General features: G+C 49.4%; 2 protein-coding genes across 6 annotated transcripts in view; one reads left to right on the top strand and one right to left on the bottom strand.

The window, feature by feature from the left end:
• Nucleotides 1–111: 111 nt before the first annotated feature.
• LOC120710177 (transcription factor PCF7-like) lies at nt 112–1,755 on the bottom strand. The gene is made up of 2 exons (XM_039995833.1): nt 1,744–1,755; nt 112–1,588 (listed from the first exon to the last, which is right to left on the bottom strand). The coding sequence occupies exons 1-2, from the start codon at nt 1,753–1,755 to the stop codon at nt 350–352; spliced, it is 1,251 nt and encodes a 416-aa protein (XP_039851767.1). The 3' UTR covers nt 112–349.
• A 19,050-nt stretch (nt 1,756–20,805) lies between these two features.
• LOC120708079 (uncharacterized protein At4g18490-like) overlaps nt 20,806–23,967 on the top strand; it is a 31,315-nt gene continuing 28,153 nt past the window's right edge. For 4 of the 5 annotated variants that reach the window (XM_039993185.1, XM_039993183.1, XM_039993184.1 and 1 more), the window contains exon 1: nt 20,806–20,973. The gene's annotated coding sequence lies outside the window, so the exon portion shown is untranslated. The remainder of the gene's footprint in view (nt 20,974–23,967) is intronic. The other variant, XM_039993187.1, reaches the window with a different exon arrangement.

The following is a 23,967-nucleotide window of genomic DNA, read 5'->3' as shown; positions in this document are numbered from 1 at the left end:
GGGTCCAAAGGGGGAAACCCGTCGAGATCATACCGCCTCGTTTCATCGTCACCATATCTTGTCCATGCTGAGAATATAATCATGAAAGGGAGAAAAAGGAAAACGAGCAGCGGCAACTAGTGCAACAGTAACGGCTGTCTAGTTCCAGGGGAACGGCGCCTTGATTTAAACCTTAGTTATACATGCATGAATAATATAGCAGCAGCAGCAGCTAATGGGGAATTCCATCGCCTAAATTAACAAACTCCTACATGAAATGACATACAACTGACAGACCAGATCCATGGAGATCGAGCAAGTGTGTGTTATTAGAAAGCTCACACACCTCATCATAAGCACGCTCATGCCATCACTCTCTCATTGCCTCGCTTCCTTGCTCCTCCTCGCCCTGGAGCCGCTGGGACGCCGCCGGCGCCAGGAACCCCATGAACCCGCCGCCGGCGCCAACCAGATGGCTGAACCCGACCTGCCCAGCAGCCATTGCCGACGGCTGGTGGATCGCGGCGAGAGGGTCTAGCCAGGTGCGGGCGGACGACGCCCACCCGCCGCTGGACTGAAGGGGTTCCCCTTGGGAGAAGAGCTGGCTCTGGTGGTCTAGCCCTTGCCGCGCCTGCACGCCGAACATGTAGCCGCCGTCGCCATTGCCGGCGCCGCGGCCGTCTCCCGCGCTGCTCTCCGAGGCGTGCCACGACGGCATTCTCTGGCCGTGCTCCGGCCAGCCTGGGACGCCTGCACCGGAGATCATACCTGCTTGATGGTTCTGGTGGGGTACGTGGCTGAAGATCTGGTGCTGGTTGGACTGGAGAGTGAGGCAAAGCTCCTGCGGCTGGCTGCTCGTCGTGCGCGACAGGAGGTCTGGCGGGGAGCCCCTGTACTCCTCGTGGGCGGGGGTGGTGCTGGCTGTCGACGACGAGGGGAACAAGGACTTGACGCTGCCGGAGACGCCATCGCCGCCGACCGAATGCGGAACGAACGAGCCGGCCACACCGCTGATGGGGTTGCCGAACCCGTAGGACGTCGTGGTCACCTGCTCGGCCGGCTCAGCGGCGGCATCCGCAGCCTCTGTGGCAGGCGGCGGCGCCTCTGCCCGGTCCGGGAGCTCGTCGATGGCGGACTTGGCGTTGCGGATGAGCCAGTCGACGGCCTTGCTGGGGCGGTCGTAGCCTAGCCGGTCCTGCACGTCGTAGAACCGGATGGCCGTGTGCGCGGCGAGGCGGACGCGGCGGTCGCGCAGCCCGCGCGCCGTGCACACCTTGCTGTGGCGGTCCTTGCGCCCGGCGGCGGACCGCACGATGCGGCCGCTCCCGAATGCGGTCGCCAGGGCATCCACGGGCGTCGACTCGCCGCTGCTGACGCCATCTCCGCCGGCTCCTGCCCTCGACTGTTGCTGCTGCTGCTGCTGCCTCCGATGGTGCTGGAGGTAGCCGAACCCTTGCTGGTGGTAGATCTGGAGCTGCTCCTGCGCCTGCGCTCTCTCCTTCTCCTGGAGCAGGTAGTGCAGGGTGCTGGTGGTGGCGGTAGTAGGGTTGTTGTTGCTCCAAGGGTCCAAGCCCTTGGACAGCTGGTTCTTGTCCTCCTCCAGCTTGAGCTACCTCACTTGTACTACCCACAGCAGGAAAGAAGAAAGAAGAAGGTAGTAGGAATCGAAAGGGAAAGGAAAAATCCCTAATTAATCACCTAAAGAGCCCGAGACTACAGCTGCATGCGATTGCCATGTCCATCTTGCCCCGAACCAAAGCTCACTCGGCTGGCCATGTCGAGGGAAAAGATTTTAATGGCCATGGGAACGAACCCCACAAGCACAACTCCGTCCGCAGGAGGCAGAACCACACCACCACCAGCTTAATAGCTCCTGCGCGCGCTGGTGGCTGGGTGCACCCGGCCGCCCTCTCTTTTGTGAAAGTGACAAGCAAAAGAGGGCAGCGCATAGATCTTATCTCTCGGCAATCTCTTTGTGTGCAGCTAGCGAAGCTTACACTGGACGGGGAGGAGGGAGGAAAAGAAGATCTAGCTAGGAGGGGAAAAAAGATTAGGACCTCTCTACCAAAAGGTGAGATAATTATTAGAATATATACTACTAGTCCTCCTTACCTACACCTTGACAAGGACATGAGCTACTACCATATTGAGCTTAGGAAGATCATATATCTCTTCTCCAATTTCTGATCTCTTCATTCAATTTTTGTATGATGTGGGTAAAGTGTAGAGGGAGTTGGAAGAGAGTCTGTGTTGCTAGCCTGCTATAGATTGATAGGATGATGCAGGGAGAGGGGGGAAGAGAGGGTGGCGAGAAGGACAGGCTCGGAGACAGGATGAGTCAGGGTGTAGGGCAGAAACCTTTGATGAGTCAGTGTTTATTAGGAGAAGCCACAATAAATTCGATCCATATATATTAGGAGAAGCCACAATAAATTCGATCCTCCTCCCCCCTCACTCTTCCTGCACAAGACTGTGCTGCCCCAATTGGACAGCCCCACACGCTGAACGATACACCAGCTGATTGTGCGCTACGTGTATAAAAATCCCAAAATATATATACCTATATATATTATTCTAAATTACCTATTGATGTTATTATTAATATATAAAATACTAACTTACCATTAGCTACTAGTTGAATACACCGTAAAAGAAAAATCATCTTATTATTACTAATTGAAAGTTCCTTTTGAAGCCTTCCGTAAAACCACCTAGTATTCTAGGTGGACACTCTAAAAAATTAGAGAAATTCTAGAAAGTTTCACTAAAAATCAGACATATCTGGCCATCAATTCGACAAATCTAATCATAGTAGTCATTGGATCCATTATCTTTTCCATTAAATTATCCACCTCTGCTATTATAAAAATAAGTTAAAGTAATCTCTAAACATGTATCTAAATTATCCACCTTGCCATTATAAAATATAATCTAAAGTAACCCCCTAAATATATATATCTAAATTACCCACATCTGCTATTATAAAAATAGGCTAAAATGACCCCTAAACATGTATCTAAATTACCCACCTCTACCATTATAAAATATAATCTAAAGTACCCCTAAATATAAATCTAAATTACCCACCTCTGCTATTATAAAATATAATCTAAAGTAACTCCTAAACATAAATCTAAATTACCCACCTCCGTTATTATAAAATATAATCTAAAGTAACCCCCTAAACATAAATCTAAATTGCCCACTTCTGACATTATAAAAAATAATCTAAAGTAACCCTCTAATCTTTATGTAAATTATCCACCTATGCTATTATAAGAATAATGAAAGTAACCCTCTAATTTGCATATAAGTCCAATTATGACATTATTAAATAAAGTAATCCATAAATCTAAATCTAGTGTATATAATTATAACTAAATATTAAAGTGCGTCAATATAAAATTCTAAATTATTGTTTCTGTAATTATTAATATATTACTCACATTATTGTTTAAATAAAAATATCACTCATGATGTGTGTCACTATGTATTCGTGTATTCATTAAATATGGTACTACATCATCATCTTTTTACACATTGGCGAAAAAATAATGAAGAGACGAAGAAATGTGCTTCATCTAGATAAAGCTATCTAGATACCATTTTCCAACACCAATATAATAGTATCTTCTACTGCTTACTCTTCCATCCACAATTTTAAAGACTTATGTTGCCTATTGCTCTATTCTCGGGTAACCAATGCCATAAATGATAGGGTTAAACCCTACCTGTTTTGATGGATTTGGTCAAAAATTCTTTAAAGTTGTGGACAAATATAATTTTGAAACATAGAACTCCTTATATGGGCAGAGCAGGGGTGTGCCAACTATGAAACCATAAAAATGAAATGGTAATGACTATTTCAACCATCAACTAAATTGCGCATGCAGCACTCTTGGGCACACCAAGGATATGAAATCCTCGGCTAGGACTGACCTAGGAAATAGTAGTGGCTGGCTTTGCATGATTCAGCACTCTTGGACACACCTAGCTAGCTAGGACCTGAAGTCTAGCTAATTACTTTACTCAAGTAAGCAGATAATGCCGCTTTACCGTGTAATTCTGATTGTAAGGTGGTGAACGAACAGTATATACTTTCTACATGTTTGAAAAATGTTCCAGATGACACCCAGTGAAAGTCAAAGCCTACATGTTCGCAAATGTTCTAGATAATACCCAATAATGAAAGTCAAAGTCTTTATGAAGCAGTTGGTCTGCAGACCTGTTGAGTTCTTTATTAGAGTAGTCTTCCCTACATTTGACAAATAAGCTTCATGCATGACTAGATAAAAGCAGAAGGCATGCATGTTCTAACCAAATTAAACCCTTGATCCTGTACGTGTTCTTTCTGCGGCGGTCAAAATTTCATGAGAAACCAGTATAATATACTACTACAGCATATGTATGTGCATATTTATGAGATTGGAAATTTGGAATTGGCTAAGCAAGGAATATATAATTCATCACCAAAACACACACAAGGGTGTAAGTGTAACTAATAGTCAGTGGAAAGAATTCATCTTTCAAGTATACGTACGAACAAAATGCACCACCATTGGCAGTTTGGCACCAACGTAACATAACTCGATCAGATTGGATTGGCCGGATTAGCATCCCGCTATTGGGGGCAGGTTTCCCGCTTCTACCTCGGAAAAAAAAACGAGAGAGACGACGATCGCTAATCATATTATTAGAAATGCTTTGAACTGGACACTTAGCTTGTTGCGGTCATCCTTGATGATTTACTGCTCCATTAACCGGATACCAGTACTATATATCATTCTGTTTGTGTGATCTCTCTGTCCATTTCAGCATTTACCACCTTGCACTACTACACAGTACCCGAACCCTATCCGGCTCCCTCTGATGAAGGCCCCTATCAGCGTAGCCGGCGTACGGGCGGCCCTCTTTTCTCCGCCGCCGTACCCCCTAGCGACCGCGGCCGGTACAGGGAGTACCCGACCGCGCCATCATGCGGGCACAGTCGCCTTCCTTCCCCGCCATTAACTGCCGCGAGCAGACTACGCCCCGGTAGCTGCAGCCGAGCTGATGCGAGAGCTAGCGCCAGATCCATCCATCCATCGATCGCCTCCTGCTCCTGCCTGCCGTGCTGCGGGCACTCAATGCCAACGCATGCATGCATACGCGCGCGCGCGGGGGGCCAATTATTCGAGATCAGACAATTGGTTTTATATATTGGGCCGCCGTCCTCTAGCTCGTGCCGCCGGGTCGCGTCGCGTCGTCGCCGTCGCCGTCGCCGTCGCCGTCGTCCCCTGCCGCTCGTTCTCAGCCTGGTTTGTTAGTAGGTGCGGCGGCGGCGGCGCCATTGCTAAACTTGGTTAACCTCTCCTTACCCGAAATAAATCGGTCCCAGGAAAGCCTCTGTGAGCTTCCCCGCTCACATTCAATTGCATATCATGTCCATCGGCTTCCCGACCGGCCAAAAGACGTAGCCGCCGCTGCGGCTGCCTGCTGACTGCTGCTATGCTAGAACTAGAAGTCTAGCTAGTACTAGAAGCCCTTGCCGCCCCGGCCGGCCGGCCGCTCCTCGCTGCGCATCAATGCAGGTAGGCTCGGGTCCACGCACGCCGCGCCCACGGCCACTTCGTTCTCCTCTTTCCTGCGGCCGGCCGGCATGTCCGACGACGACACAGTTCTGTGGACATGTCACATGTATACCCATGTTACTGTGTACTATGCTGAAACTGAAACTACTGATTCGAAACGTGCAAGTGCATGCATGCATACAGGCATGCTAGTGTGATCTTATATTAGTTCAATTCGTTAAGGGCGCCTTAATTGCGCGTGGCTTCTCCGGTTACTGATTCTGAAAAGATTGTTAAGGTAACTGGCCCTCCCTACAGTAATCGAGAGCGGCGAAACAAGGGCGATCCCGTCCCCGGTGTCGATCCGCCCGTTCCCTCCCCTCCGGCGGCCTCTCCGGCACCGGATCGGGTAGGGGACAGGGCGGATCGACGGCCGGCGTAGATATAGTTGCTAGTTTTAGGTCTGAGCTTTAGCTAGTTGACTAGGATTTGCTCATCGCCTTCGATGGCAATGGAGCTTGGTGTTCCGGCGATGGAGGAGCCTCTGTCCCGGCGAATAAGGGTCCTCCAGATCTTCTGCGATGACGACGGCGACGGATTCGGCGTGGTCTCCGACGAAGATTTTGTGAGGTGCTTTTGCTGTCTATGCTCCGACTCCGGTGACCGCGTGAAGCTTTCGGTGGATGTTGCCGGTGCTGCGATTGTCTACTCCGGGGGCTTCCCCATCTCTGGCAGCGGAGGTATGAGTTTTGTTTGGCCACTTTTTTGCGAAAGGGTGGGCCTCTTCGGCATCCCCGTGGGATTCCGTGGCCGCGCTGCTAGCGTTATTGGTGGCGGTGGCCGTGTCTTCCCCACGTCGGTCGTTCGGCTGGCGGCAGTGGATCTTGCTTCCTCTCCTCTTCTTCTCAAGATGGCGGACGATGTTCGTTCAACGTCAACGATGTGCTTCGGTGTGGGTGCCGGATGCTGGCTCTTGCGGCATCAAAATGCTTTGACGCCTCTTGGGAAGTTTGGAGGTGGATCTTGTCTTGCTGTGAGTTTTCTTCTCCGGCGGACGGGAGACCGACGGCGAGGAGCTCCGGCAGCTTCGGGAAGCTCCTGGTGTTTGGGGGTTGTGTCGTGTAATTTCCATTTTCTCGAGGGTGCTTTCTGTAAATTTACGGAGATGTACTGTGCTTCATTTTAATACAATTCCCCTTTCGCAAAAAAAAAAAAAAACTGGATTCACACGTATATCACATGCCCGGACAGGTGCCCTCTGGATGATCTGGATCAAATAATTGCGCACCGTCCTTACCAAACAAAATAAATACTCTCGATCAGCATGCTGATGAAAAACAATTGATTGGAATACCCGTGCGCCACGGCGTCGGCCAGTAGTGTGTCGCCGATTCAATAATCCCTGCGAAAAAAATTTACGCTCCAAATATATTGCGCATGCACACTTGCTTGATCCGTCGGGCATCGATCGCCTGGATCATTATGTCGTCCCTGCACAAGTAGCAGCACTGGATCTCTATCATCACCAAGACGCCACAGCCAGCTGTTAATGCTGATCACATGAATCTCGAGCACAAGCTCTAGCAAGTGCATGCATCGTCCCAGCTGCCATCAATATACAGACAAAAAAGCTGTACGCGCGCCTGCAGAATGAATGTTAATCAAACAGGAATTAATACCACGCCCCTCGCCGCCCGGCGCTTGCTTTTAAAAGTGGAAGCAAACTCCTGTTGTTTTGGCCCAAAACCAACGAAATTCTACTTGATCGGCGGCGAATATTTCGTCCCACTTGGAGAGAGACCGGAGCCAAAATTGTCAACGAAATTAATATTGCAGTTTAACTAAGCTAAGCCTATCGATCGAGATGGGCTGATGGCTTCTCTCTTGCGCGCCTGATGACGCGTCACGCACGTCGCGTTCGCGGTTATGGCTTCGCTTCGCTGGCCGGCCTATCTCCTCCCCGCCGCGTCGTTTTCCGCCTCTCGCTGCGCTCCAAGTGTGACGGTGTGCGCTTGATCGGGACCCCAGCCCAAGGCCGCGCGCGCGCTAGCTAGCTGATACCTGCGGCCAAGCACGCAAGCAAAGCAAAGCCCGCGCGCGCCACGAGCCGTCTCGGTCACGGTCACCACGGCACGCAGCACCAACGCGCGCACCAGTGCCACGGCCCACGGGCCACTTCCCCACCACCGAACAGATCTGCCTCCTATCACGCGTCACGCGCCTGCGTACGACGTGCGCCCGCTCGACTGCTCGTCGCACATGCGGCCGCGCAGCGCGGCGCCGGAGCCTCGGCCGGGCGCGCGCGCGGGGGCGGCCGGGCGAGGAAGGCGCCACGCGCGTGCGTCCAAAGGGGCCTCTCTCTCGCCGCGCGCAGATCGGTCGATGGTCGGCAGGCGGCTCAGGCACGAGCTAGCTAGGGCCGCGACAATTCGGCAGGATCCAGGAGGAGGTGGCGACGGGGTGAGGGCGACGTGCTTGGGGGGCCCCCGTACGTGGCCACGCCGCGCCACGGCGCGGCACTGGCGCCGCGCGCGCGGGGGGGAGCGGGACGTGAAGCCAACCGGCCAGCCCAGCGCGCTCCCCCCGGCCCTACCAGTGCAGCCAGGGGAGAGGCGGTCACGCGCAAGGCCATCGGCACCGGCCGGTCGTCAGGGCCGGCAGCGCCCGGCACTCGCCACGGGGTGAAACTTTTTGGATCAGCGGCCACGCCCACGCACGCGGGTTGGTCATTTTTGCACGGGCCTGCCGCGCCCCCCCCCCCCCCCCCGCCGGTTTCTCTGAAACTTTATTGCGGCGCGTGAGGTAGGCGATGCCGATGCGCCGCCGGGCCGGCCACGGGCCACCGTACGTCGCGCCGTTGGCATAGCAGGCGCCGCAGCTGGCGCGTTGGGCGCGAATAGTCGGGCGGCAGGGGCTACGCACAGGCAAAGTTTCTGGCGGGGCGGCGCGCCGATGAGGATCTCATCTATCTCGGCGTGCGGTACGCATGTCCGGGGGCCTTCCCGTATCATCCATATGGACTGCCCAAGGTTAGCCTAGAACACTATGCTGGTCATTCTACCCAACTATTCTACAGTTAGGCTACACTGCAAGGGGAGAATCGACGCGATCCAGCTACGTCCTCACGGAGTGCCAGGTCCCGACTCGACTCCAGACACTCCCTCGATCTCCTCAGGGTCCTCTTCTTCTTCTGGCTCCTCCTCGGCTGCCTCAGCCTCCATGTCTACTGCTGCCTGCACCTGAGCCTGAGCGTCCTCAATCCACTCCTGGGCCTGCTGAAGCTGCCCCTCCAGGTGCTGCACCATCTGAGTCCTATTCTCCAGTCCTCCTGCAACTCCTGAATCCTTATCTTTCTAGCTCTGGACTTGGCCTTCAGGGTCTTGATCTTGTCCTGGGTACCAATCATGTGCTGCTCATGGAGGTGAGCCTCTCGAGCCTTGCTCCTGCATATCGCATTTTCCTCGCGAAGCTGCTCATACATGTTGCTCAAAGCTGAGGAGTAGCTGAACGAGAGGGCTGTCCTGACGTTGTAGTCGGGCATCATGTAGTTCATGTTGCGGTTCACCCAATCTGCATAGGCCTGAGTGGTCTCATCCTTCAGAGGAAACACACTGTAAGGAGTATCCATGATCTCAGCACTGTGCTTCTCTGAGAACTCCTCAATGGCCTTCCTAGCTGCAATCTCCCAGGAGTCTGCCAGCTTCCTACCATAGACAGTGAGCTGCCACGAGACCCATTCCAAACGAGCGGGGCACGCATGAATCTTCACGATCATCTGACAGCGCTCGGTGCCCAGCAAGCTAGACTCGTGTCCTGAGTACTATGGGGGCTCAGTGTAGTTAAACGCCCTGAGCATCTGCCACAGCAGACGAGGAAAGTGGCCAGTGTGGAGGGCATTGGAGTGCGCCCAACCCTCAGCGTCCACGATCACGTGCGTGAAGCTAGCCATCTGTAAGAACACATAGCGCTAACGTGAGTCACAGTTTTCAAAAGAAAAAGATTTAAACTGGGCAACGCAACATAATTAAATTTTTGAAGAACGCATAGTAAAAACACAGCGGTCCAAATAAATTTTTATGAAGCGCAGCCGAAAGTAACAAAACAATCAACAACTTGGTTATGCAAGATGCAAGATGCATGCACGTTCTAGCGTTTTCTCACCCAAACAAAATACCAAAATATGGTATACGAGGACAATCGGTGGCACAATTACGTACTCTCCCTATATATACTAGTCGTTCCTACGATCAAGGATTTCATAAAGCGCTTACGTGGTTAGTTTCCTGCAGAAGAACACAGAGTATATAACCACTTCTGGACCCTTCGTGCCAGCACTCACGAACGGCCCCCACATATTCACACATACATTACCATCCACTATAGAGATGGCACCCAGACGTTCGACGCTGAATGGGCAGCACTGCATACGTCATAACAACGTATTCACTTCCCGTACACTCGCCTTACGGGACATCCAAGGGTAGACGTGTCCCAAGGGTCACGGTCATGGCCAACCGCATGACAGGTTTACATCTCGTAACATTGCCTTACGAAATGACAGTGATCACAATCACACGGTATGAAATCCGCACTCCATATCAGGCGGCAGATAGCGACATGCTCGTTTGAATTGAGCCTTATCACCTCCTCGTATGCTCATCATACGGGACCCGCGCACGTATGAAACACATGGGCTATTCTAAAGGACTACCAAGAATGCTTACCTTGCTTACCTTAGTAGAGGTGCGTCGTTACCGAAATAAGATTTAACAAAAAGTAAAATCTGGAAGTGCTGGAATAAAATAGATACTTAGATACCACCTAACTTAAGTAACATAATTAGGGCATACGAACTATCTATCCTATTCCTTAGCGCATCTAGCGTCAACTTTTCGAAAAACCCGAAATCGTTGCAAGGTAAGAGCTACTTAACGTAATTAAGCAAGCCAGTAATCACCCCAGGGCAATTTAGAGCTCTGATGCCAGCTGTAGCAGCACCGCCCTAATTAAACCGGTTTAAATGCACTAATCATCATCTTAATACTTAATCAAGTTACTGTGCACTTAAAACGGTATAATCTGACATGCTGTCGGGTAAATCCCGATTAAACTACTGTACTCCAGGATCACAATTGCACTAGTAGACCCGTACGAAGATGAGCACAGGCGATACCAGCATACAGAAAACATCAAATTAATTTACAACACAGGTTTTACATAAAAGTCTTAAGTACAAGCGACAGAGTTCAAAAGCACAGCGGAAGTTTAAAAACCGAGTTCAAAATACAATACGATAACCACGACGACGATACAAGGCGAGCTCCACATCCTGCCCACCGATGTGATGCCAACCTGCCCAATCTTCACGGGGAAGACGGGGCCCACATGACGGTCCACCCAGGAGGAAGCGGCTGTCCAATCCAGGACGCACAAACCTCCTCGAAGTCCGCGGGGACACAACCTGCTTAGAAGGGTTACAACACCAACCCTGAGTATGCTAATACTCAGCAAGGCTTACCCGACTCTGGGTATACTTAGCCCATTACCTAGACATGCAAGGCTTTTTGGCTCTAGAGTTCTTTTGCTGAAATGTTGCTAGGAGTGAATCCTTACTTTCAATATTTTAGCTCCATTTAGTATATCAAGTATTAACTAAGTTCGCCTAATCATCTAGAGCACACATGGTAGATCAGATTTATTCTTCAGAACAACAGGTACAACATTCCATCTTCACCTTTTGATGCTTATTCCACTTCTTACTATGATGTGACACAGTGACCAAGGTACGGTTCAAACTCGGTCATCAGGGCCAACAATGGTACGGTCCTCAATCGACACAGGCAGAAGTTTATTTTCTCATCTATTCCATATCAATACTCCAACTCATTTCCGCCCGGTCTCCAATTCTCTTTACTCATCAACTCATATCGAAGCCAAAACTAAGGAAACAAGATCCTAAAACTCGCGAGTGACAACCATCACTCGACTTCTACCGAAATCTTATTTAGTAGAGCATTTCTATCGACACCTGCATACTAGTATAGACCCACGGGTACCAAGGGAAAACATGCATACTATGGTTCCATACAACTCCTAGAAACTTAATGCACAAATACTTAAATAAACATTAATATACTGAAAATTATGGGTTATGCTCTGGGGCTTGCCTTGCAGGTTAGTGGGGTCAGCGGCTTCTTCGGGGGCATGCTTAACGGCGTCCTCCTGCTGCTCTCCCGCCTGCGGCTCCTGGACTGGCTCAGCAACTAGCTCGTAGGCGACTTCGTTCGCGGCGTCTACACGAATAAGAATATGCCATGCAACAGTTAGAACACAGTGCAATGCACGAGGGCTCAAGATGTGATGCATTTCAAAACGATGCAAAGCCATGCAGTTCAGAAATTCAACTTGTTTTAGCCTGAAGTGTTTCCCTCCAAAAACAACTATTAAACTTGCTTAGAGCAGCATGGATTAAAACAGAGGCTTGCTTTGCTAAGGTTACACACGCACGAAACAATAAACTAACCACATTTAATAAAGGAAAGAGCATAACTAGGGCAAAAATAAAAGCAAACACCTAACTTTCATACATGATCTATCAACAAAATTAATCAGCTCAACGTGAAAGCAGTAAGGCATGCCACCCAAATTTTTCCAACATTTATCGACGATCGAGAGTATTCATTTTAATCCTAGAAAAGAATTAAACAACCATAGATCCACACAGTTGCACATAGACCATGCACCTGAAACTTTTTCAGTGAACTACACATGCAATAATTAAGCCACTGCAAATTTTTCATAATTTTCAGAGCAACAAAACAACTGGCATTAATTAAACTAGATCAAGCACAAAATGAAATATTAACAGGGGTAATAGTGACATAATTCATGCTTGAGTATTTTTCCTCTGAAGATCTCGATTTTAGAAACCTAACAAAATTGGGTTTACATTTTTAGGATTTTTCTGCACATTTCTATGGATTTTTAAAGTCTGCAGCCAAAATAAGTAAAAGGGAAACATTAAGGGGGGGCTGACAGCCGGGCCTCACATGGCAATGGGCGCTGGCCCAGCTCCCGTCCCCCCCTCCTCTGCTCTGCCCTGCGCGGGCCAGCGCGCGGCCAAAAGGGCTCGCGGCGGCCGAGCGGCGCGCTCCCGCCGGCGGAGTCCGGCCGGCGGCGCGGCGCATCCCGGTCGCGGCCAGGGCGGGGCGGTGGGGCAGGGGCGCGCACGTAGGGCGGCGCAGGGTGGCCCGCGGTGGCCCGCGGCGGCGCCGAGGCTGGACGCGCGACAGCGGCGGCGTTCCGGCCCGGCCAGGGCCGGCCTGCCCGGAGGCGGGCGGCACCGCAGCCAGGGGGTCCAGGCGGCCCTAGGGCGCGCGGCGGTGGCACGCGGCCCCGCGCAGGCAGGGCCGGCGGCGTGCGCAGTGGGGGGCGGCGCGCGGTCACGGCGGCGATTCGGCGGCGGCGGCATCGAAATCGAAAGGGAAATGGACGGGGAGCATGAGGGGGTTACGGGGGAGCTCACCGCGGCTCGATTTGGGGCGGATGATGGCCAGGAGAGGTAGCTCGACGTGGGGGGGGGCGGAGCTCCGGGACGAACGGCAATGGCGGACGGCGGTGACAGCTCGATTTCGGCCGGCGTAGGGCACGGCCGAGCTCGGGGAGGCGTGGAGTGGGTGGACGGCGAGTCTGCGCGGCTCCGGGCACGACGAATCGAGGCAGGGTGGCGAGGTTCGGCCGATGCGACGAACGGCGGCGTCCACTCGAGCTCTGCACAACGCGAGCGTGAGGAAGGAGAAGGGATGGAAGGGAGGAGAAGGTTCCCGTTCTCGCGCGAGGATAAGGGCGGCGCTCAGACGCCGAGGATCGCCGGGATGAACGACGCGTGGAGGAGCTCGCCGGCATCGACGGTCGCCGGTCGCGGTATGGCCAAACAGTGAAAACACTGGAGCTCACTGTTGACTCGTTTGAACGATTTTGACTCCAGTTTGACAAGCTGAAACTCCAAATTTCATATAGAAACTTGGAATTTGACCAAAATAAAAGTTGTAGAGGAAAAGAAGATCTACAACTTTCGTTTTGGGCGAAAGTTGATTTGGAGCTCGGATCATTGCGAAAAACGAGATCGAAAACGGTTAAGTAGATGTTTAACGCGCGGACTCGGTTAACGCTAATGACGCGCTTAAGCCATGATTAGCGATTGAACACGTGATTAGCGAGCACGATTAACACAGGGGCAAATGTCGGGAACGGCACCGTCTCTGGCCGCCGGCCACGTGCGTCGCGTCCCGGCCAAAACTACCTCTGCGCCCCTGGTTTTGCTCCAACCGCCCCTCCCTGGCACCTCGTGCCGGCGACACGCGCCCCCGGTGCCCCTCCGCGCGCCACGCCGCCGCACGCCGTCGTTGTGCCCGGCCATTACGTCGTTGCCTCGCCGCCGTTCCAGTCATCTCACGAAGCGAACTCCGATTTCCCCTCAGCCTCCTCGCGCTAGAGCCGAAACTCAGAGTCGCGCTCCCTTTTCCCCCATCGCTCAGCGACGCCGCTGCCCGTTGTTGCTTGCCGTCGAGCCACCTCCACGCGGAGCCCCCTCCTTCACTCGTCCTCGCCCCCAACCAAACCCCTAACGAGCTTCTTCTCGACGTTCCGCAGCTCCTCGGCCCGGTCATCGCCACCCAGACCCACTGGAACGCCGTCGCCGTGAGCCATGGCCGCCGCCCCTTAGCAGCTCGCCGTGGCGCCGCCCGTCCGCTCACCCATGGCCCAAATCGAGTACTCCAATACCTTTCTAGCCTCTCCGTGAAGCTTCTCAGCTCAGCCAAGCCGCCTCCCCCTAGCCGGAGCGGCGCAGCCGCGGCACAGGGCCGCCGCCGGCCGCCGCCGCCCGTGGACAGCTCGCCACAGGTCACCCCAGCCCCCACCGAGCCCATCTACAGGTGCGGCTCGAACTCCTTTCCATTTCCCCCAACCTAACCCCCACCTCCGGTGCCTCTCCTCGCCGAAAAAGGGCCGGCCGCCGTTCCTCTATTCCTGGTCCGACCAGGGACCTCGGGTTAAAAGAAACCAAAGTTTCAGGGGCTAGTTTGCAAAATAGACATGAACTTTAAACAGCAAAGTTTGAAAATTTGTATAAAATCGTATACAAATCAGAAAAATGCAAAATAAAATGTTTTGGAATCCTTAGATCAAAACCTACAACTTTTGTTACATCCACTTTTGCATTTGACCAATAGTTTTATCTATATATTAAATATTATTTTTATCCACATTTGTATCTATCTCAAGTTCTATCCATGATATTTAGTTTATTTTTGGATAGTGTGCTATACCCTAGATGGATAGCTTACTGTAAAAATGTGAGGACATTTGGACAAATCTAGCTATAGGTTTCATTAGATCTTGGTTTATGCTTGTGTTAAATAGAATTAAATCCACAGGATTCTATACTAGTTTTATTGAGCTGAAATTTTTACAACAGGGTTACATTTGTTTCTAGATGTTATAGAAAATTTTTGGGAATTTTTAATAATGTATAACTAGTCCTTTTGATTTATTCATGGATAAACTTTGTAAATCGAAAGCTCTAGTTTCCTTCATTAGAAAAATCTCATATTTTTACTAGAGCTTGTTTTTCAGTACATGAACATGCTTGTAAAATTTTAGCCACTGAAACTTAGTAGTTTACTCTGTAGATTTTTAGTTATATATATGCCTAGAAAAAGGAATCTTAATTCTCATGCTTGCTGTGAAGCTCTTTTAATCCTGAAAAATTTACCACAAGCTTATCTTAAGGAATCCAATCCTCAGTTAAGAGATCATTACCAGCACTTACATTCCCTAGCCTGGAGAATTATTTTTAGGTAGAAATGCTTTTTCTGTACTTATATAAAAGAAAAATAACACACCCAGCTCTTTTATGAGTTAGTATAGATAAAATTGCTACTCTATAAATGACTGCCTAACTGAAAAAAGAAAGTAGTAGCACCCTCCAACTTGAGTTTGGTTGATCTCCATCTATGTCACAAAATAAAAGATTTATCTTCATTTCATACATATGCATTCATATAGAGCCGACGAACATACCAGACGGAACGTACGAGCTGCCTGAAGCCGAAGAAAGTCCAGGAGAAGCTCGAGTGAACTTCGCAGACGCCGTGGAGAACCCGAACCCGACTCCAGAAGCCTCTAACTAATAATGACCTAGTGTTAATTCCAGGCAAGCCCCGGAGCATGTCCTATATATTCTAAATTTATGCAACTTATTATTATTCCTATCTACTTGTACATTTAAGTTTACAGGAGTTGCTTGGAACCTTAGCTGCATGATTCTAGGTACCTATGCTTGAACAGTAGTATGTGTAGGTCGCTAGTTGGCTAGGCTAATGGTTCGGTAGAAGTCGAGTGATTTCCTGTCACTCGCGAGAATTATAGGAGTTGAATGTTTACTATATACTGCAACTATAAGGCTTACGGGCGGGGTTGTGGTACTTGTGATACCCCGTCTGTTTAGTGAAAATGGATAAGGCCGCAGTGTGTGGTAGTGGTGGTTAAGCTTTTGAACGTACTAACCACATGCCGAGAAATATGGTAATCGGTAAGCTTAAGTACTGGATTGCACTGAGGCCGGAACATACTCCCTACCGTCTTTGAACGTTGTTCTCATGCGGCCACATGCGGGTGCAAGAAGGCTCACGACCCGGCGTCATACCGTGTCGGGGATTCTTGTAGTCGAGGGCGGTGGGCCTGTTCCGTGCAGCGGGAATTGAAGGGAAAAGTCGCGTGGGCGAAGCGAGACGTCGATCCCCATGCGTGTGTGTTAGGTCTGCCTGGCCAGGTTAACAAATTCGATTCGAATCGTCCGTTTCTCACGGTTTGGGACTGCTTAACCCTTTTGCCACATAGAGTAAGAAGTGAAAGATGATGATGATGAATATGGTTGGTTGGATAATAAAAGATAATTGTTTCCACCATGTATGCTATTGGATAGATGCTAACCTAGAATGGTTAATTGAAGTAGAACCTGAAAGCTAAAATATGAAATTAAGGATCTACTCTTTACTGCTTTTCGGCAAACAAATCCCGCAAGCCAAAAGCCTTGCATGTCTAGATAAAGGGCTAAGTATACCCTTCGTCGGGTAAGCCTTGCTGAGTATTAGTATACTCAGCCTTGCTTGTGGCTTTGTTTTTCAGGTGCTATATCTGAGGATCCGGTTGACGTCATGTACGGGCTTCATCATGACGTCTAGTTTCGACGTCAGACTATCGTTCGATTTTCGTCAAACTTGAACTCTGTTGTACTTTTATAAATTCAAACTTGTTTTGTAATAATAATTCAATTTCATACTCTGTGCTGTAAAATTTGTGGAATGTTGCATTTTTTGAACTGCTTTGTCGATCCTGTTTCAATTTGTTTAATCGGGATTTTATCCGACAGCACTGCCGGTTTACTCCGTTTTAAGTGCGTGTTAAACCTAGTTACCGTTTTGGTGATGGTTAGCGCACATAAGCCGGATTAATTTAGGCGGGGCTGCCACATAGGGGAGGGGCGCGGCAGCCAGCGAGCTAGGGGAGGGGGGCCGGGATGGGGTGGTAGGTGGGCAGAGCGGCCGCTGGCGAGGTCGCCGGTGGTCGGGGTGTTGGCGGGAGGCGGCAGAGCTTTAGGTTCCGGGTTGCTGGGGGGTGGGTCGGGCTCCATGGCCGCCGGACCTAGAGGAGAGTGCCGGGGGGGGCGGTTCGGCCGGCGGAGGGCGCGGCGGCGCGGGAGCGCCGGCTGCCGGGCAGGGCCGGACAACCAGTGGGCGGTGCCGGCGGCGGGGGCGAAGAGAAGGCGGCGCGGCGGCGGCGGCGAGCTCGGTTAGCGTGGCGGCGGTGGAGGGCGGCGGCGGAGGCGCCGCCGGAACCAGGGGGAGGCGGGGGAGCAGGGGCGGGGCGGAGCACGGCCGGCCCTTCGGCGATGGCAGCGCGGCTCCTCGCGCGCGTTAAGAATAGACATCCCCACTTTGGCGTCTCGCGCGCCGCCGCTCCAGGTTTCGCGTCGGAGCCTCTCCTCGCCTGGACTGGCTTTGTTCCGGGCCATGGAGGTGGGAGGGGAGGCCGATCCGGCCCAGGTTTGATTCCGGACCGGGTCAACCGAACAGCAATTCCGGGCCGTCCCAAACCGTTCGGATTGGGCCTCGTTCCGGGCCGTTCCGGGCCTAACCGAACGAGGCCTTAAGTTGCAGGCTCGCTCGACCTCGACTCAATGGCTCAGTAACCGCAAATGCTCGGGGGTTGCGCGTGGGGGTGCGTGCTGATCCGTCGCACAGCGCCCGCGCATGCGGCCTACGGCGCCCTTGTTGATCTGTGCAGCCCATTATGGATCTGCGGGCGCCACCGGCCTATTTTGCAATTTTTTTACTTTTTCCCTGGAAATTCCAATGATTTTTTTATTTATTCCAATAAATTTTGTTTTTTTTCAAAATAATATTTTTGTTCCGGCAAAATATTTTTATTGGAACAATTTGTATCGGGTCGTCACCTGAATGGCGCGCTACATCTACGCGCCGGGTGTAGTGAAAAATGAGCAAGGGTCTTCGCACTTCCCTCGACGGGTGCGAAGGGTAAGGAAGCTAGCCGAGCCAACTAGGATTCGTATAGGTAGCTGGAACGTAGGGTCCCTAATGGGTAAGTTGCGAGAGCTAGTTGATGCAGCAATTAGGAGGTGTGTAAATATTCTATGCATTCAGGAGACTAAATGGAAGGGCCAGAAGGCGAAGGAGGTTGAGGATACTGGCTTCAAGCTTTGGTACCCAGGAGCAACTCCGGGTAGGAATGGTGTAGGTATCTTGATTGATAGGAGCCTTAAGGATGGAGTCGTAGAGGTTAGAAGGCAAGGCGACCGGATTATCCTAATCCGGTTGGTAGTTGGAGGTTCGGTTTTGAATGTGATCAGTGCCTATGCCCCTCAGGTAGGCCTTAGTGAGAGCATGTTCTGGAAAGATCTAGATAGCATGGTTAGCACCGTGCCTACCATCAAGAAACTCTTCATAGCAGGAGTCAAGAGGGGGAGGATGTGTTGAACTTCGCGTTAGCCTACGACTTGTTGATAGCGAATACCGTGTTTAAGAAGAGGGAATCCCATCTTGTGACGTTTCGTAGTGGACAACACTCGAGTCAGATCGACTTTATCCTTGCTAGAAGGGAGGATAGACGTGATTGCTTAGATTGTAAGGTGATACCTGGGGAGTGTGTTGTCCCTCAACACAAGCTTGTGGTGGCGGACTTTCGTCTTTGGGTACGTGTCCACCGGGACAAACATGCCAAGATTGCGAGAACAAATTGGTGGAAGCTTAGAGGGGAAGCAGTACAAGCATTTAAGGAAAGGATGCTAGGTGAGGGGACTTGGGAAGAAGGAGAAGACGCAGATGACATGTGGCTAAAGATGGAAACATGTGTTCGGAAGGTGGCCTCAGAGGTGTTTGGTGTGAGTAGGGGAGGCAAAAAGGAGGGGAAAGACACCTGGTGGTGGAACGATGAGGTACAAAGGGCTATTAACGAGAAGAAGGAGTATTTCAAGCGCCTTCACCTTGACAAGAGTGCAGCCAACATCAAGGGCTATAAATTAGCGAAGAGGGTTGCAAAGCGAGCTGTGAGTGTAGCAAAGGTAAGGCGTATGATGACCTGTATCAGCGGCTAGGCACGAAAGAAGGGGAGAAGGACATTTATAGGATGGCTAGGATCCGCGAGCGGAAGACAAGGGACATCAACCAAATCAAATGCATTGAGGATGTGACAGATCGACTGCTAGTGAAGGATGAGGAGATCATGGATAGATGGAGAGAGTATTTCGACAAGTTGTTTAATGGGGAGAGTGAGGGCCCTACCCTTGAGTTAGATGACTCTTTGGACAATACCAACAGACGTTTTGTGAGGAGAATTCAGGAGGTTGAGATCGAGGAGGCTTCGAAGAGGATGAAGGGAGGTAAAGCGATGTGCCCTGATGGTATCCCCATTGAGGTGTGGAGATGCCTAGGAGATAGAGCAATAGTATGGATAACTAAGCTTTTTAATCTCATTTTTCGGTCAAATAAGGGCGATGTTCAAAGTTGTACTAACTACCGTGGGATTAAGCTGATGAGCCATACGATGAAGCCATACAAGTGTGACCCAAAACCAATTTGGGTTCAGGCCTGGAAGGTCAACTATGGAGGCGATTTTCTTAATACGACAGTTGATGGAGAGATATAGGGAGCAGAAGAAGGACTTGCACATGGTCTTCATTAACCTTGAGAAGGCATATGACAAAGTACTGAGAAATGTCATGTGGTGGGCCTTGGAGAAGCACAAAGTCCCAACTAAGTACATTACCCTCATTAAGGATATGTACAAGGATGCAACGGCGTTTGTCCGGACATGTGATGGCAACACCACTGACTTTCCTATTAACATAGGCCTACACCAGGGGTCAGCATTGAGCCCTTATTTATTTGCTTTAGTGATGGATGAGGTCACAAGGGATATACAAGGTGAGATCCCTTGGTGTATGCTCTTTGCTGATGATGTGGTGCTAGTTGACGAGAGTAGGGCAGGGGTTAATAGGAAGTTAGAGCTGTGGAGACGCACGTTAGAGTCGAAAGGGTTCAGACAAAAAGGCAACATGTCCAGCAACTGAGTGTAGTAGAGATGCGGATGTGTGCGGTGGTTTTGCGGGCATACAAGGTGGGATAGAGTCCGGAACGAAGTTATTCGGGATAGGGTTGGGGTGGCACCAATTGAGGAGAAACTTACCCAGCATCGGCTGAGATGGTTTGGACATGTCCAACGAAGGCCTCCTGAGGCGCCGGTGCGTAATGGGGTTCTTGAGCGGGTCGATAATGTAAAGAGGGGTAGAGGTAGACCTAACTGACGTGGGATGAGTCGGTCAAAAGAGACCTTAAGAATTGGAATATCTCTAAAGAGATAACTTTGGATAGGAGCGCTTGGAGACTAGCTATCAATGTGCCTGAATCTTGAACTTATTTCTTTCAGGTTTCATCTCTAATCTACCCCAATTTACTTGGGAAAAAAATGCTATATTGTTGTTGTTGAACAATTTGTTCCAGCGGAACAATTTCTTCTAGTCATGGAGGGACGGCCCAGCTCCTGCGGTCCCTCGGCCCAGCTTCTCCCGCGCTCCCCCGGCCCACGGCCCAGCTCCCCCTGCGCTCCAACGCCCACCCCGCGCTTCAGCGACGGGCTGGCTCGGGGTCACGCGGGAGACTCCGAGTAGCCCCCTCATTAACCGCTCTCCCGCTCAGGGCCTCAGGTTCATCTCTCCTCCCCCGTTTCTTAAACCTTACCCTTCTTCTCTCGGACAGACTCTTTCCTCCCTTACTCTTCCTTCCCAGGCGGCGACGACGAGGCGAGCGGCGGCGCCATTTGTCCAGTCCTCGCCCAGCCCTTTGCCGGCGACGAGCGTATCCTTCAGGTATACCCACGCCTTCTCTTTCCTTCTGCTGTGCGAGACGGAGCACCGCAAACCCTAACAAAACTATTTGTATCAGGATCTGAATCCAGTTATGGTTAAATAACTATTATTTTTTCTGATAGAACTGCTTAGACATGACACAATATATGTATTAACGTCATCAGGTTAGACTGGTGTGCACATGACATAAAATCTGAATACAGAGGATGCTTTCATAAAGATAAGACAGTACTAATTGTTAATAATTATTTTTATCGACAAGATCTGGTGTTAAGAGGAAAGGAAGTGTCTTTTTGCAGCTAATGAATGATATAAATCTGCAACCACTGAGGCTGGTTAGTTAGTTTGAACCAAAGGAGTAGCAACCAGGTGAGCATATTGATGCTGTCATTAGGAAAACTCAAAATGACTACTGCAGAACTTTGATTATTTTCCATACTACTTATATTACTATAAGCACAGCCTACCACATAGATTGGAACAAATTTTACCTATGCAGCACGGATACGGATACGCGTATCGGTATCGGAAGGATACAGATACGTGGATACATCAAATTTCTGCAAAAGTTAAAGACACAAAAGTGTATCGAAGTATCGGATACGGATACGCAGATACGTATCGGATACGTGATACGGGGTCATGTTGAAGTATCGGGGTTATATAGAATTTTACAGTCCGAGGTGGCAAGTTAGCTCTTTTTACTTGTTTGGTCATCATATCGCTGCTTGTTCTTGTGTCGCCCATTTCCTGTGTCAGAAGCAGAGCATCAATTGAGCAATCCTAAGAATAATTAATTTAAGTAAAAAGGAAAACTAAAAAAAATGGAAAGTGTATTGAGCTATTAAAGCATTTCATGAAATATGTAACCAGCATCTGTCAACAGTACACTCTTTGGATGTATGTTCACAGTATACTCTTTGGGTGAAGAGATGTGATACAGATAAGATATTACTACATTACCAGGGATAAAGCAGACAATTTATACATGTCATTGTTACTCAGCCTCTTCAAATTCGAATAATATGAGAAAAATGGTAATGGAGGAACATAGTTAGCTTAATTAAAAAGAAGCCTGAATTTCTATGACCAGTTAATGAGCATTTGCCGTGTTTTCTTGATGAAGTGGTGACCAAGCATTTCTGATAATCCTGATATAGGAATATTGACACAGTCAAAGAGCTCTTGAAGTTTTGAACCACATAAAATTGATTGCGATGAGACATTCTGTACAAAATCAAAGGGAGTAAGATTAATATTTGTGGTGTATTAACTGACTTTTTCACAGTTCATAGTGGCTTCATGCATGTTTGATAATCATACGACTAAGCGGAGAAAAGTTAAGGAAAGAGGCATGTTATATATTTACTGACAAATTTGGAACAATATTAGTTTATTTAGAGACAAAAAAGTACACTATGATTCAATAGTTATTACCTATAATATTTTGTAACTGCTGGTATAAATTGGTGACACAAAACTTTCAAGGTGACCACACTGATCGTCTAGTTTCCATGATATATAAACTAATAAAATGTATTCCCATAAAAATATCTAGGCTGTGTTTAGATCCGTAAAATGGTGGTAAAAAGAGTCACATTGGATACTGTAGCACACTGTAGCACTTTTCGTTTGTTTATGGTAATTGTTGTCCTACCATGACCTAACTAGGTTCAAAAGATTCGTCTCGTTGTGTACATCAAAACTATACAATTAGTTTTTTTTATTTACCCACATTTAATGCTCCATGCATAAGTCAAAAGATTTGATGTGATAAATGAATAGTGAAGTTTGGAGAGAGAAATTTTGGAACTAAACACAGCCCTACACACTGTCACAATGGTTTGCATCAGCTATTATAGCATCATAAAATCTTGCTAGAATGAATGGTTTGCAGAAGTTGGTGTACGTATTGCTTTAGTGGTATTAACATCTCATATAGAAAAAAATTCTCATCTGGAATTTTGGGATGAGAATGAGGCAGTAAGTTAAGATTTGATTATGTTTTAGATTCAGCACAGAAATCATTTAAAATTCAGGTAGTAACTTAAGATTTGATTGTGTTCAAGAAGATCTATCACATTTGGAACTGCCAAAAGCAAGGCAAAGATATTTTCTAGTCACATTTTGTTCGAAAGCAAAGTTGTTTCTCTGTGGCTTCTTTTGCGGACATGGTCAACTCATGACAGGGAACATCAAAAAGCAGAAGCACAGGAGCTTGAGGATGAACAGTATATAGAAGGGCAGCAAACATCTTACTAGCTAGCTCTGAAGATAATACTTGTTGGAAATTGAACTCTTCCTTGTCTTCTGTTCTGCGCTCCTTGGTCCATGTAAATTCCTACATAACTCATTTCACAGTTACCTGAAGGCTTCGAATTTTTCAATGCGTCCCTACTTCAAGTAACAAACAAAATAGTATGATTCCTAATTCAAGCAACAAAAGTAGAACGTAGAATTACAAATAGTACCAAATCCAGTGCAAGGTCATTTGAAGAATTACCTTTCATTCCTTCTTGTTCTGGATGCTCTGATATGAAACCATGAGCGGCTTCACCTTCTGAACCATCTTCTCCAATGGTATTACCAGCATTGACATGGTACTCGATCTGCATCCACATTGATACGCGCTGAGATGTGAGGGTCAGGTTTTTTATTTCGCGACTTCGCAGTGTCGAATGAAGCAGCTCTCTTACGGAGGATTATCCACCGGTGGCTGCTGCGTCCAGGGAACTCTGCACCGCCTCCGGAGAATGGGGCCGTGTGCACTGTGCACTCCACTGATACGGCGTGAGTTCAGGCAGAGAATGGAGACGACGGCGAGCGCGGCAGGCAATGGGTAGGGGGCATGGGAAGAGCGAAGGTCAGTGGCGGCGCATATTCAATGAGGAGGAGAGCGATGTGGGCGAGATGGCGAAGGAGAAGCACAAGCTCTCTCAAGCTTCGGCGTCCGGGGCAGTTGGAGGCGGAGGGGATAAATCACGCCTAGGATCT

This window comes from Panicum virgatum, chromosome 5K, assembly GCF_016808335.1.
Source record: "Panicum virgatum strain AP13 chromosome 5K, P.virgatum_v5, whole genome shotgun sequence".
Taxonomy (NCBI): Eukaryota; Viridiplantae; Streptophyta; class Magnoliopsida; order Poales; family Poaceae; genus Panicum; species Panicum virgatum.
Note: the sequence above shows the minus strand (reverse complement) of the source record. Positions and strands in the feature narration are given on the sequence as shown.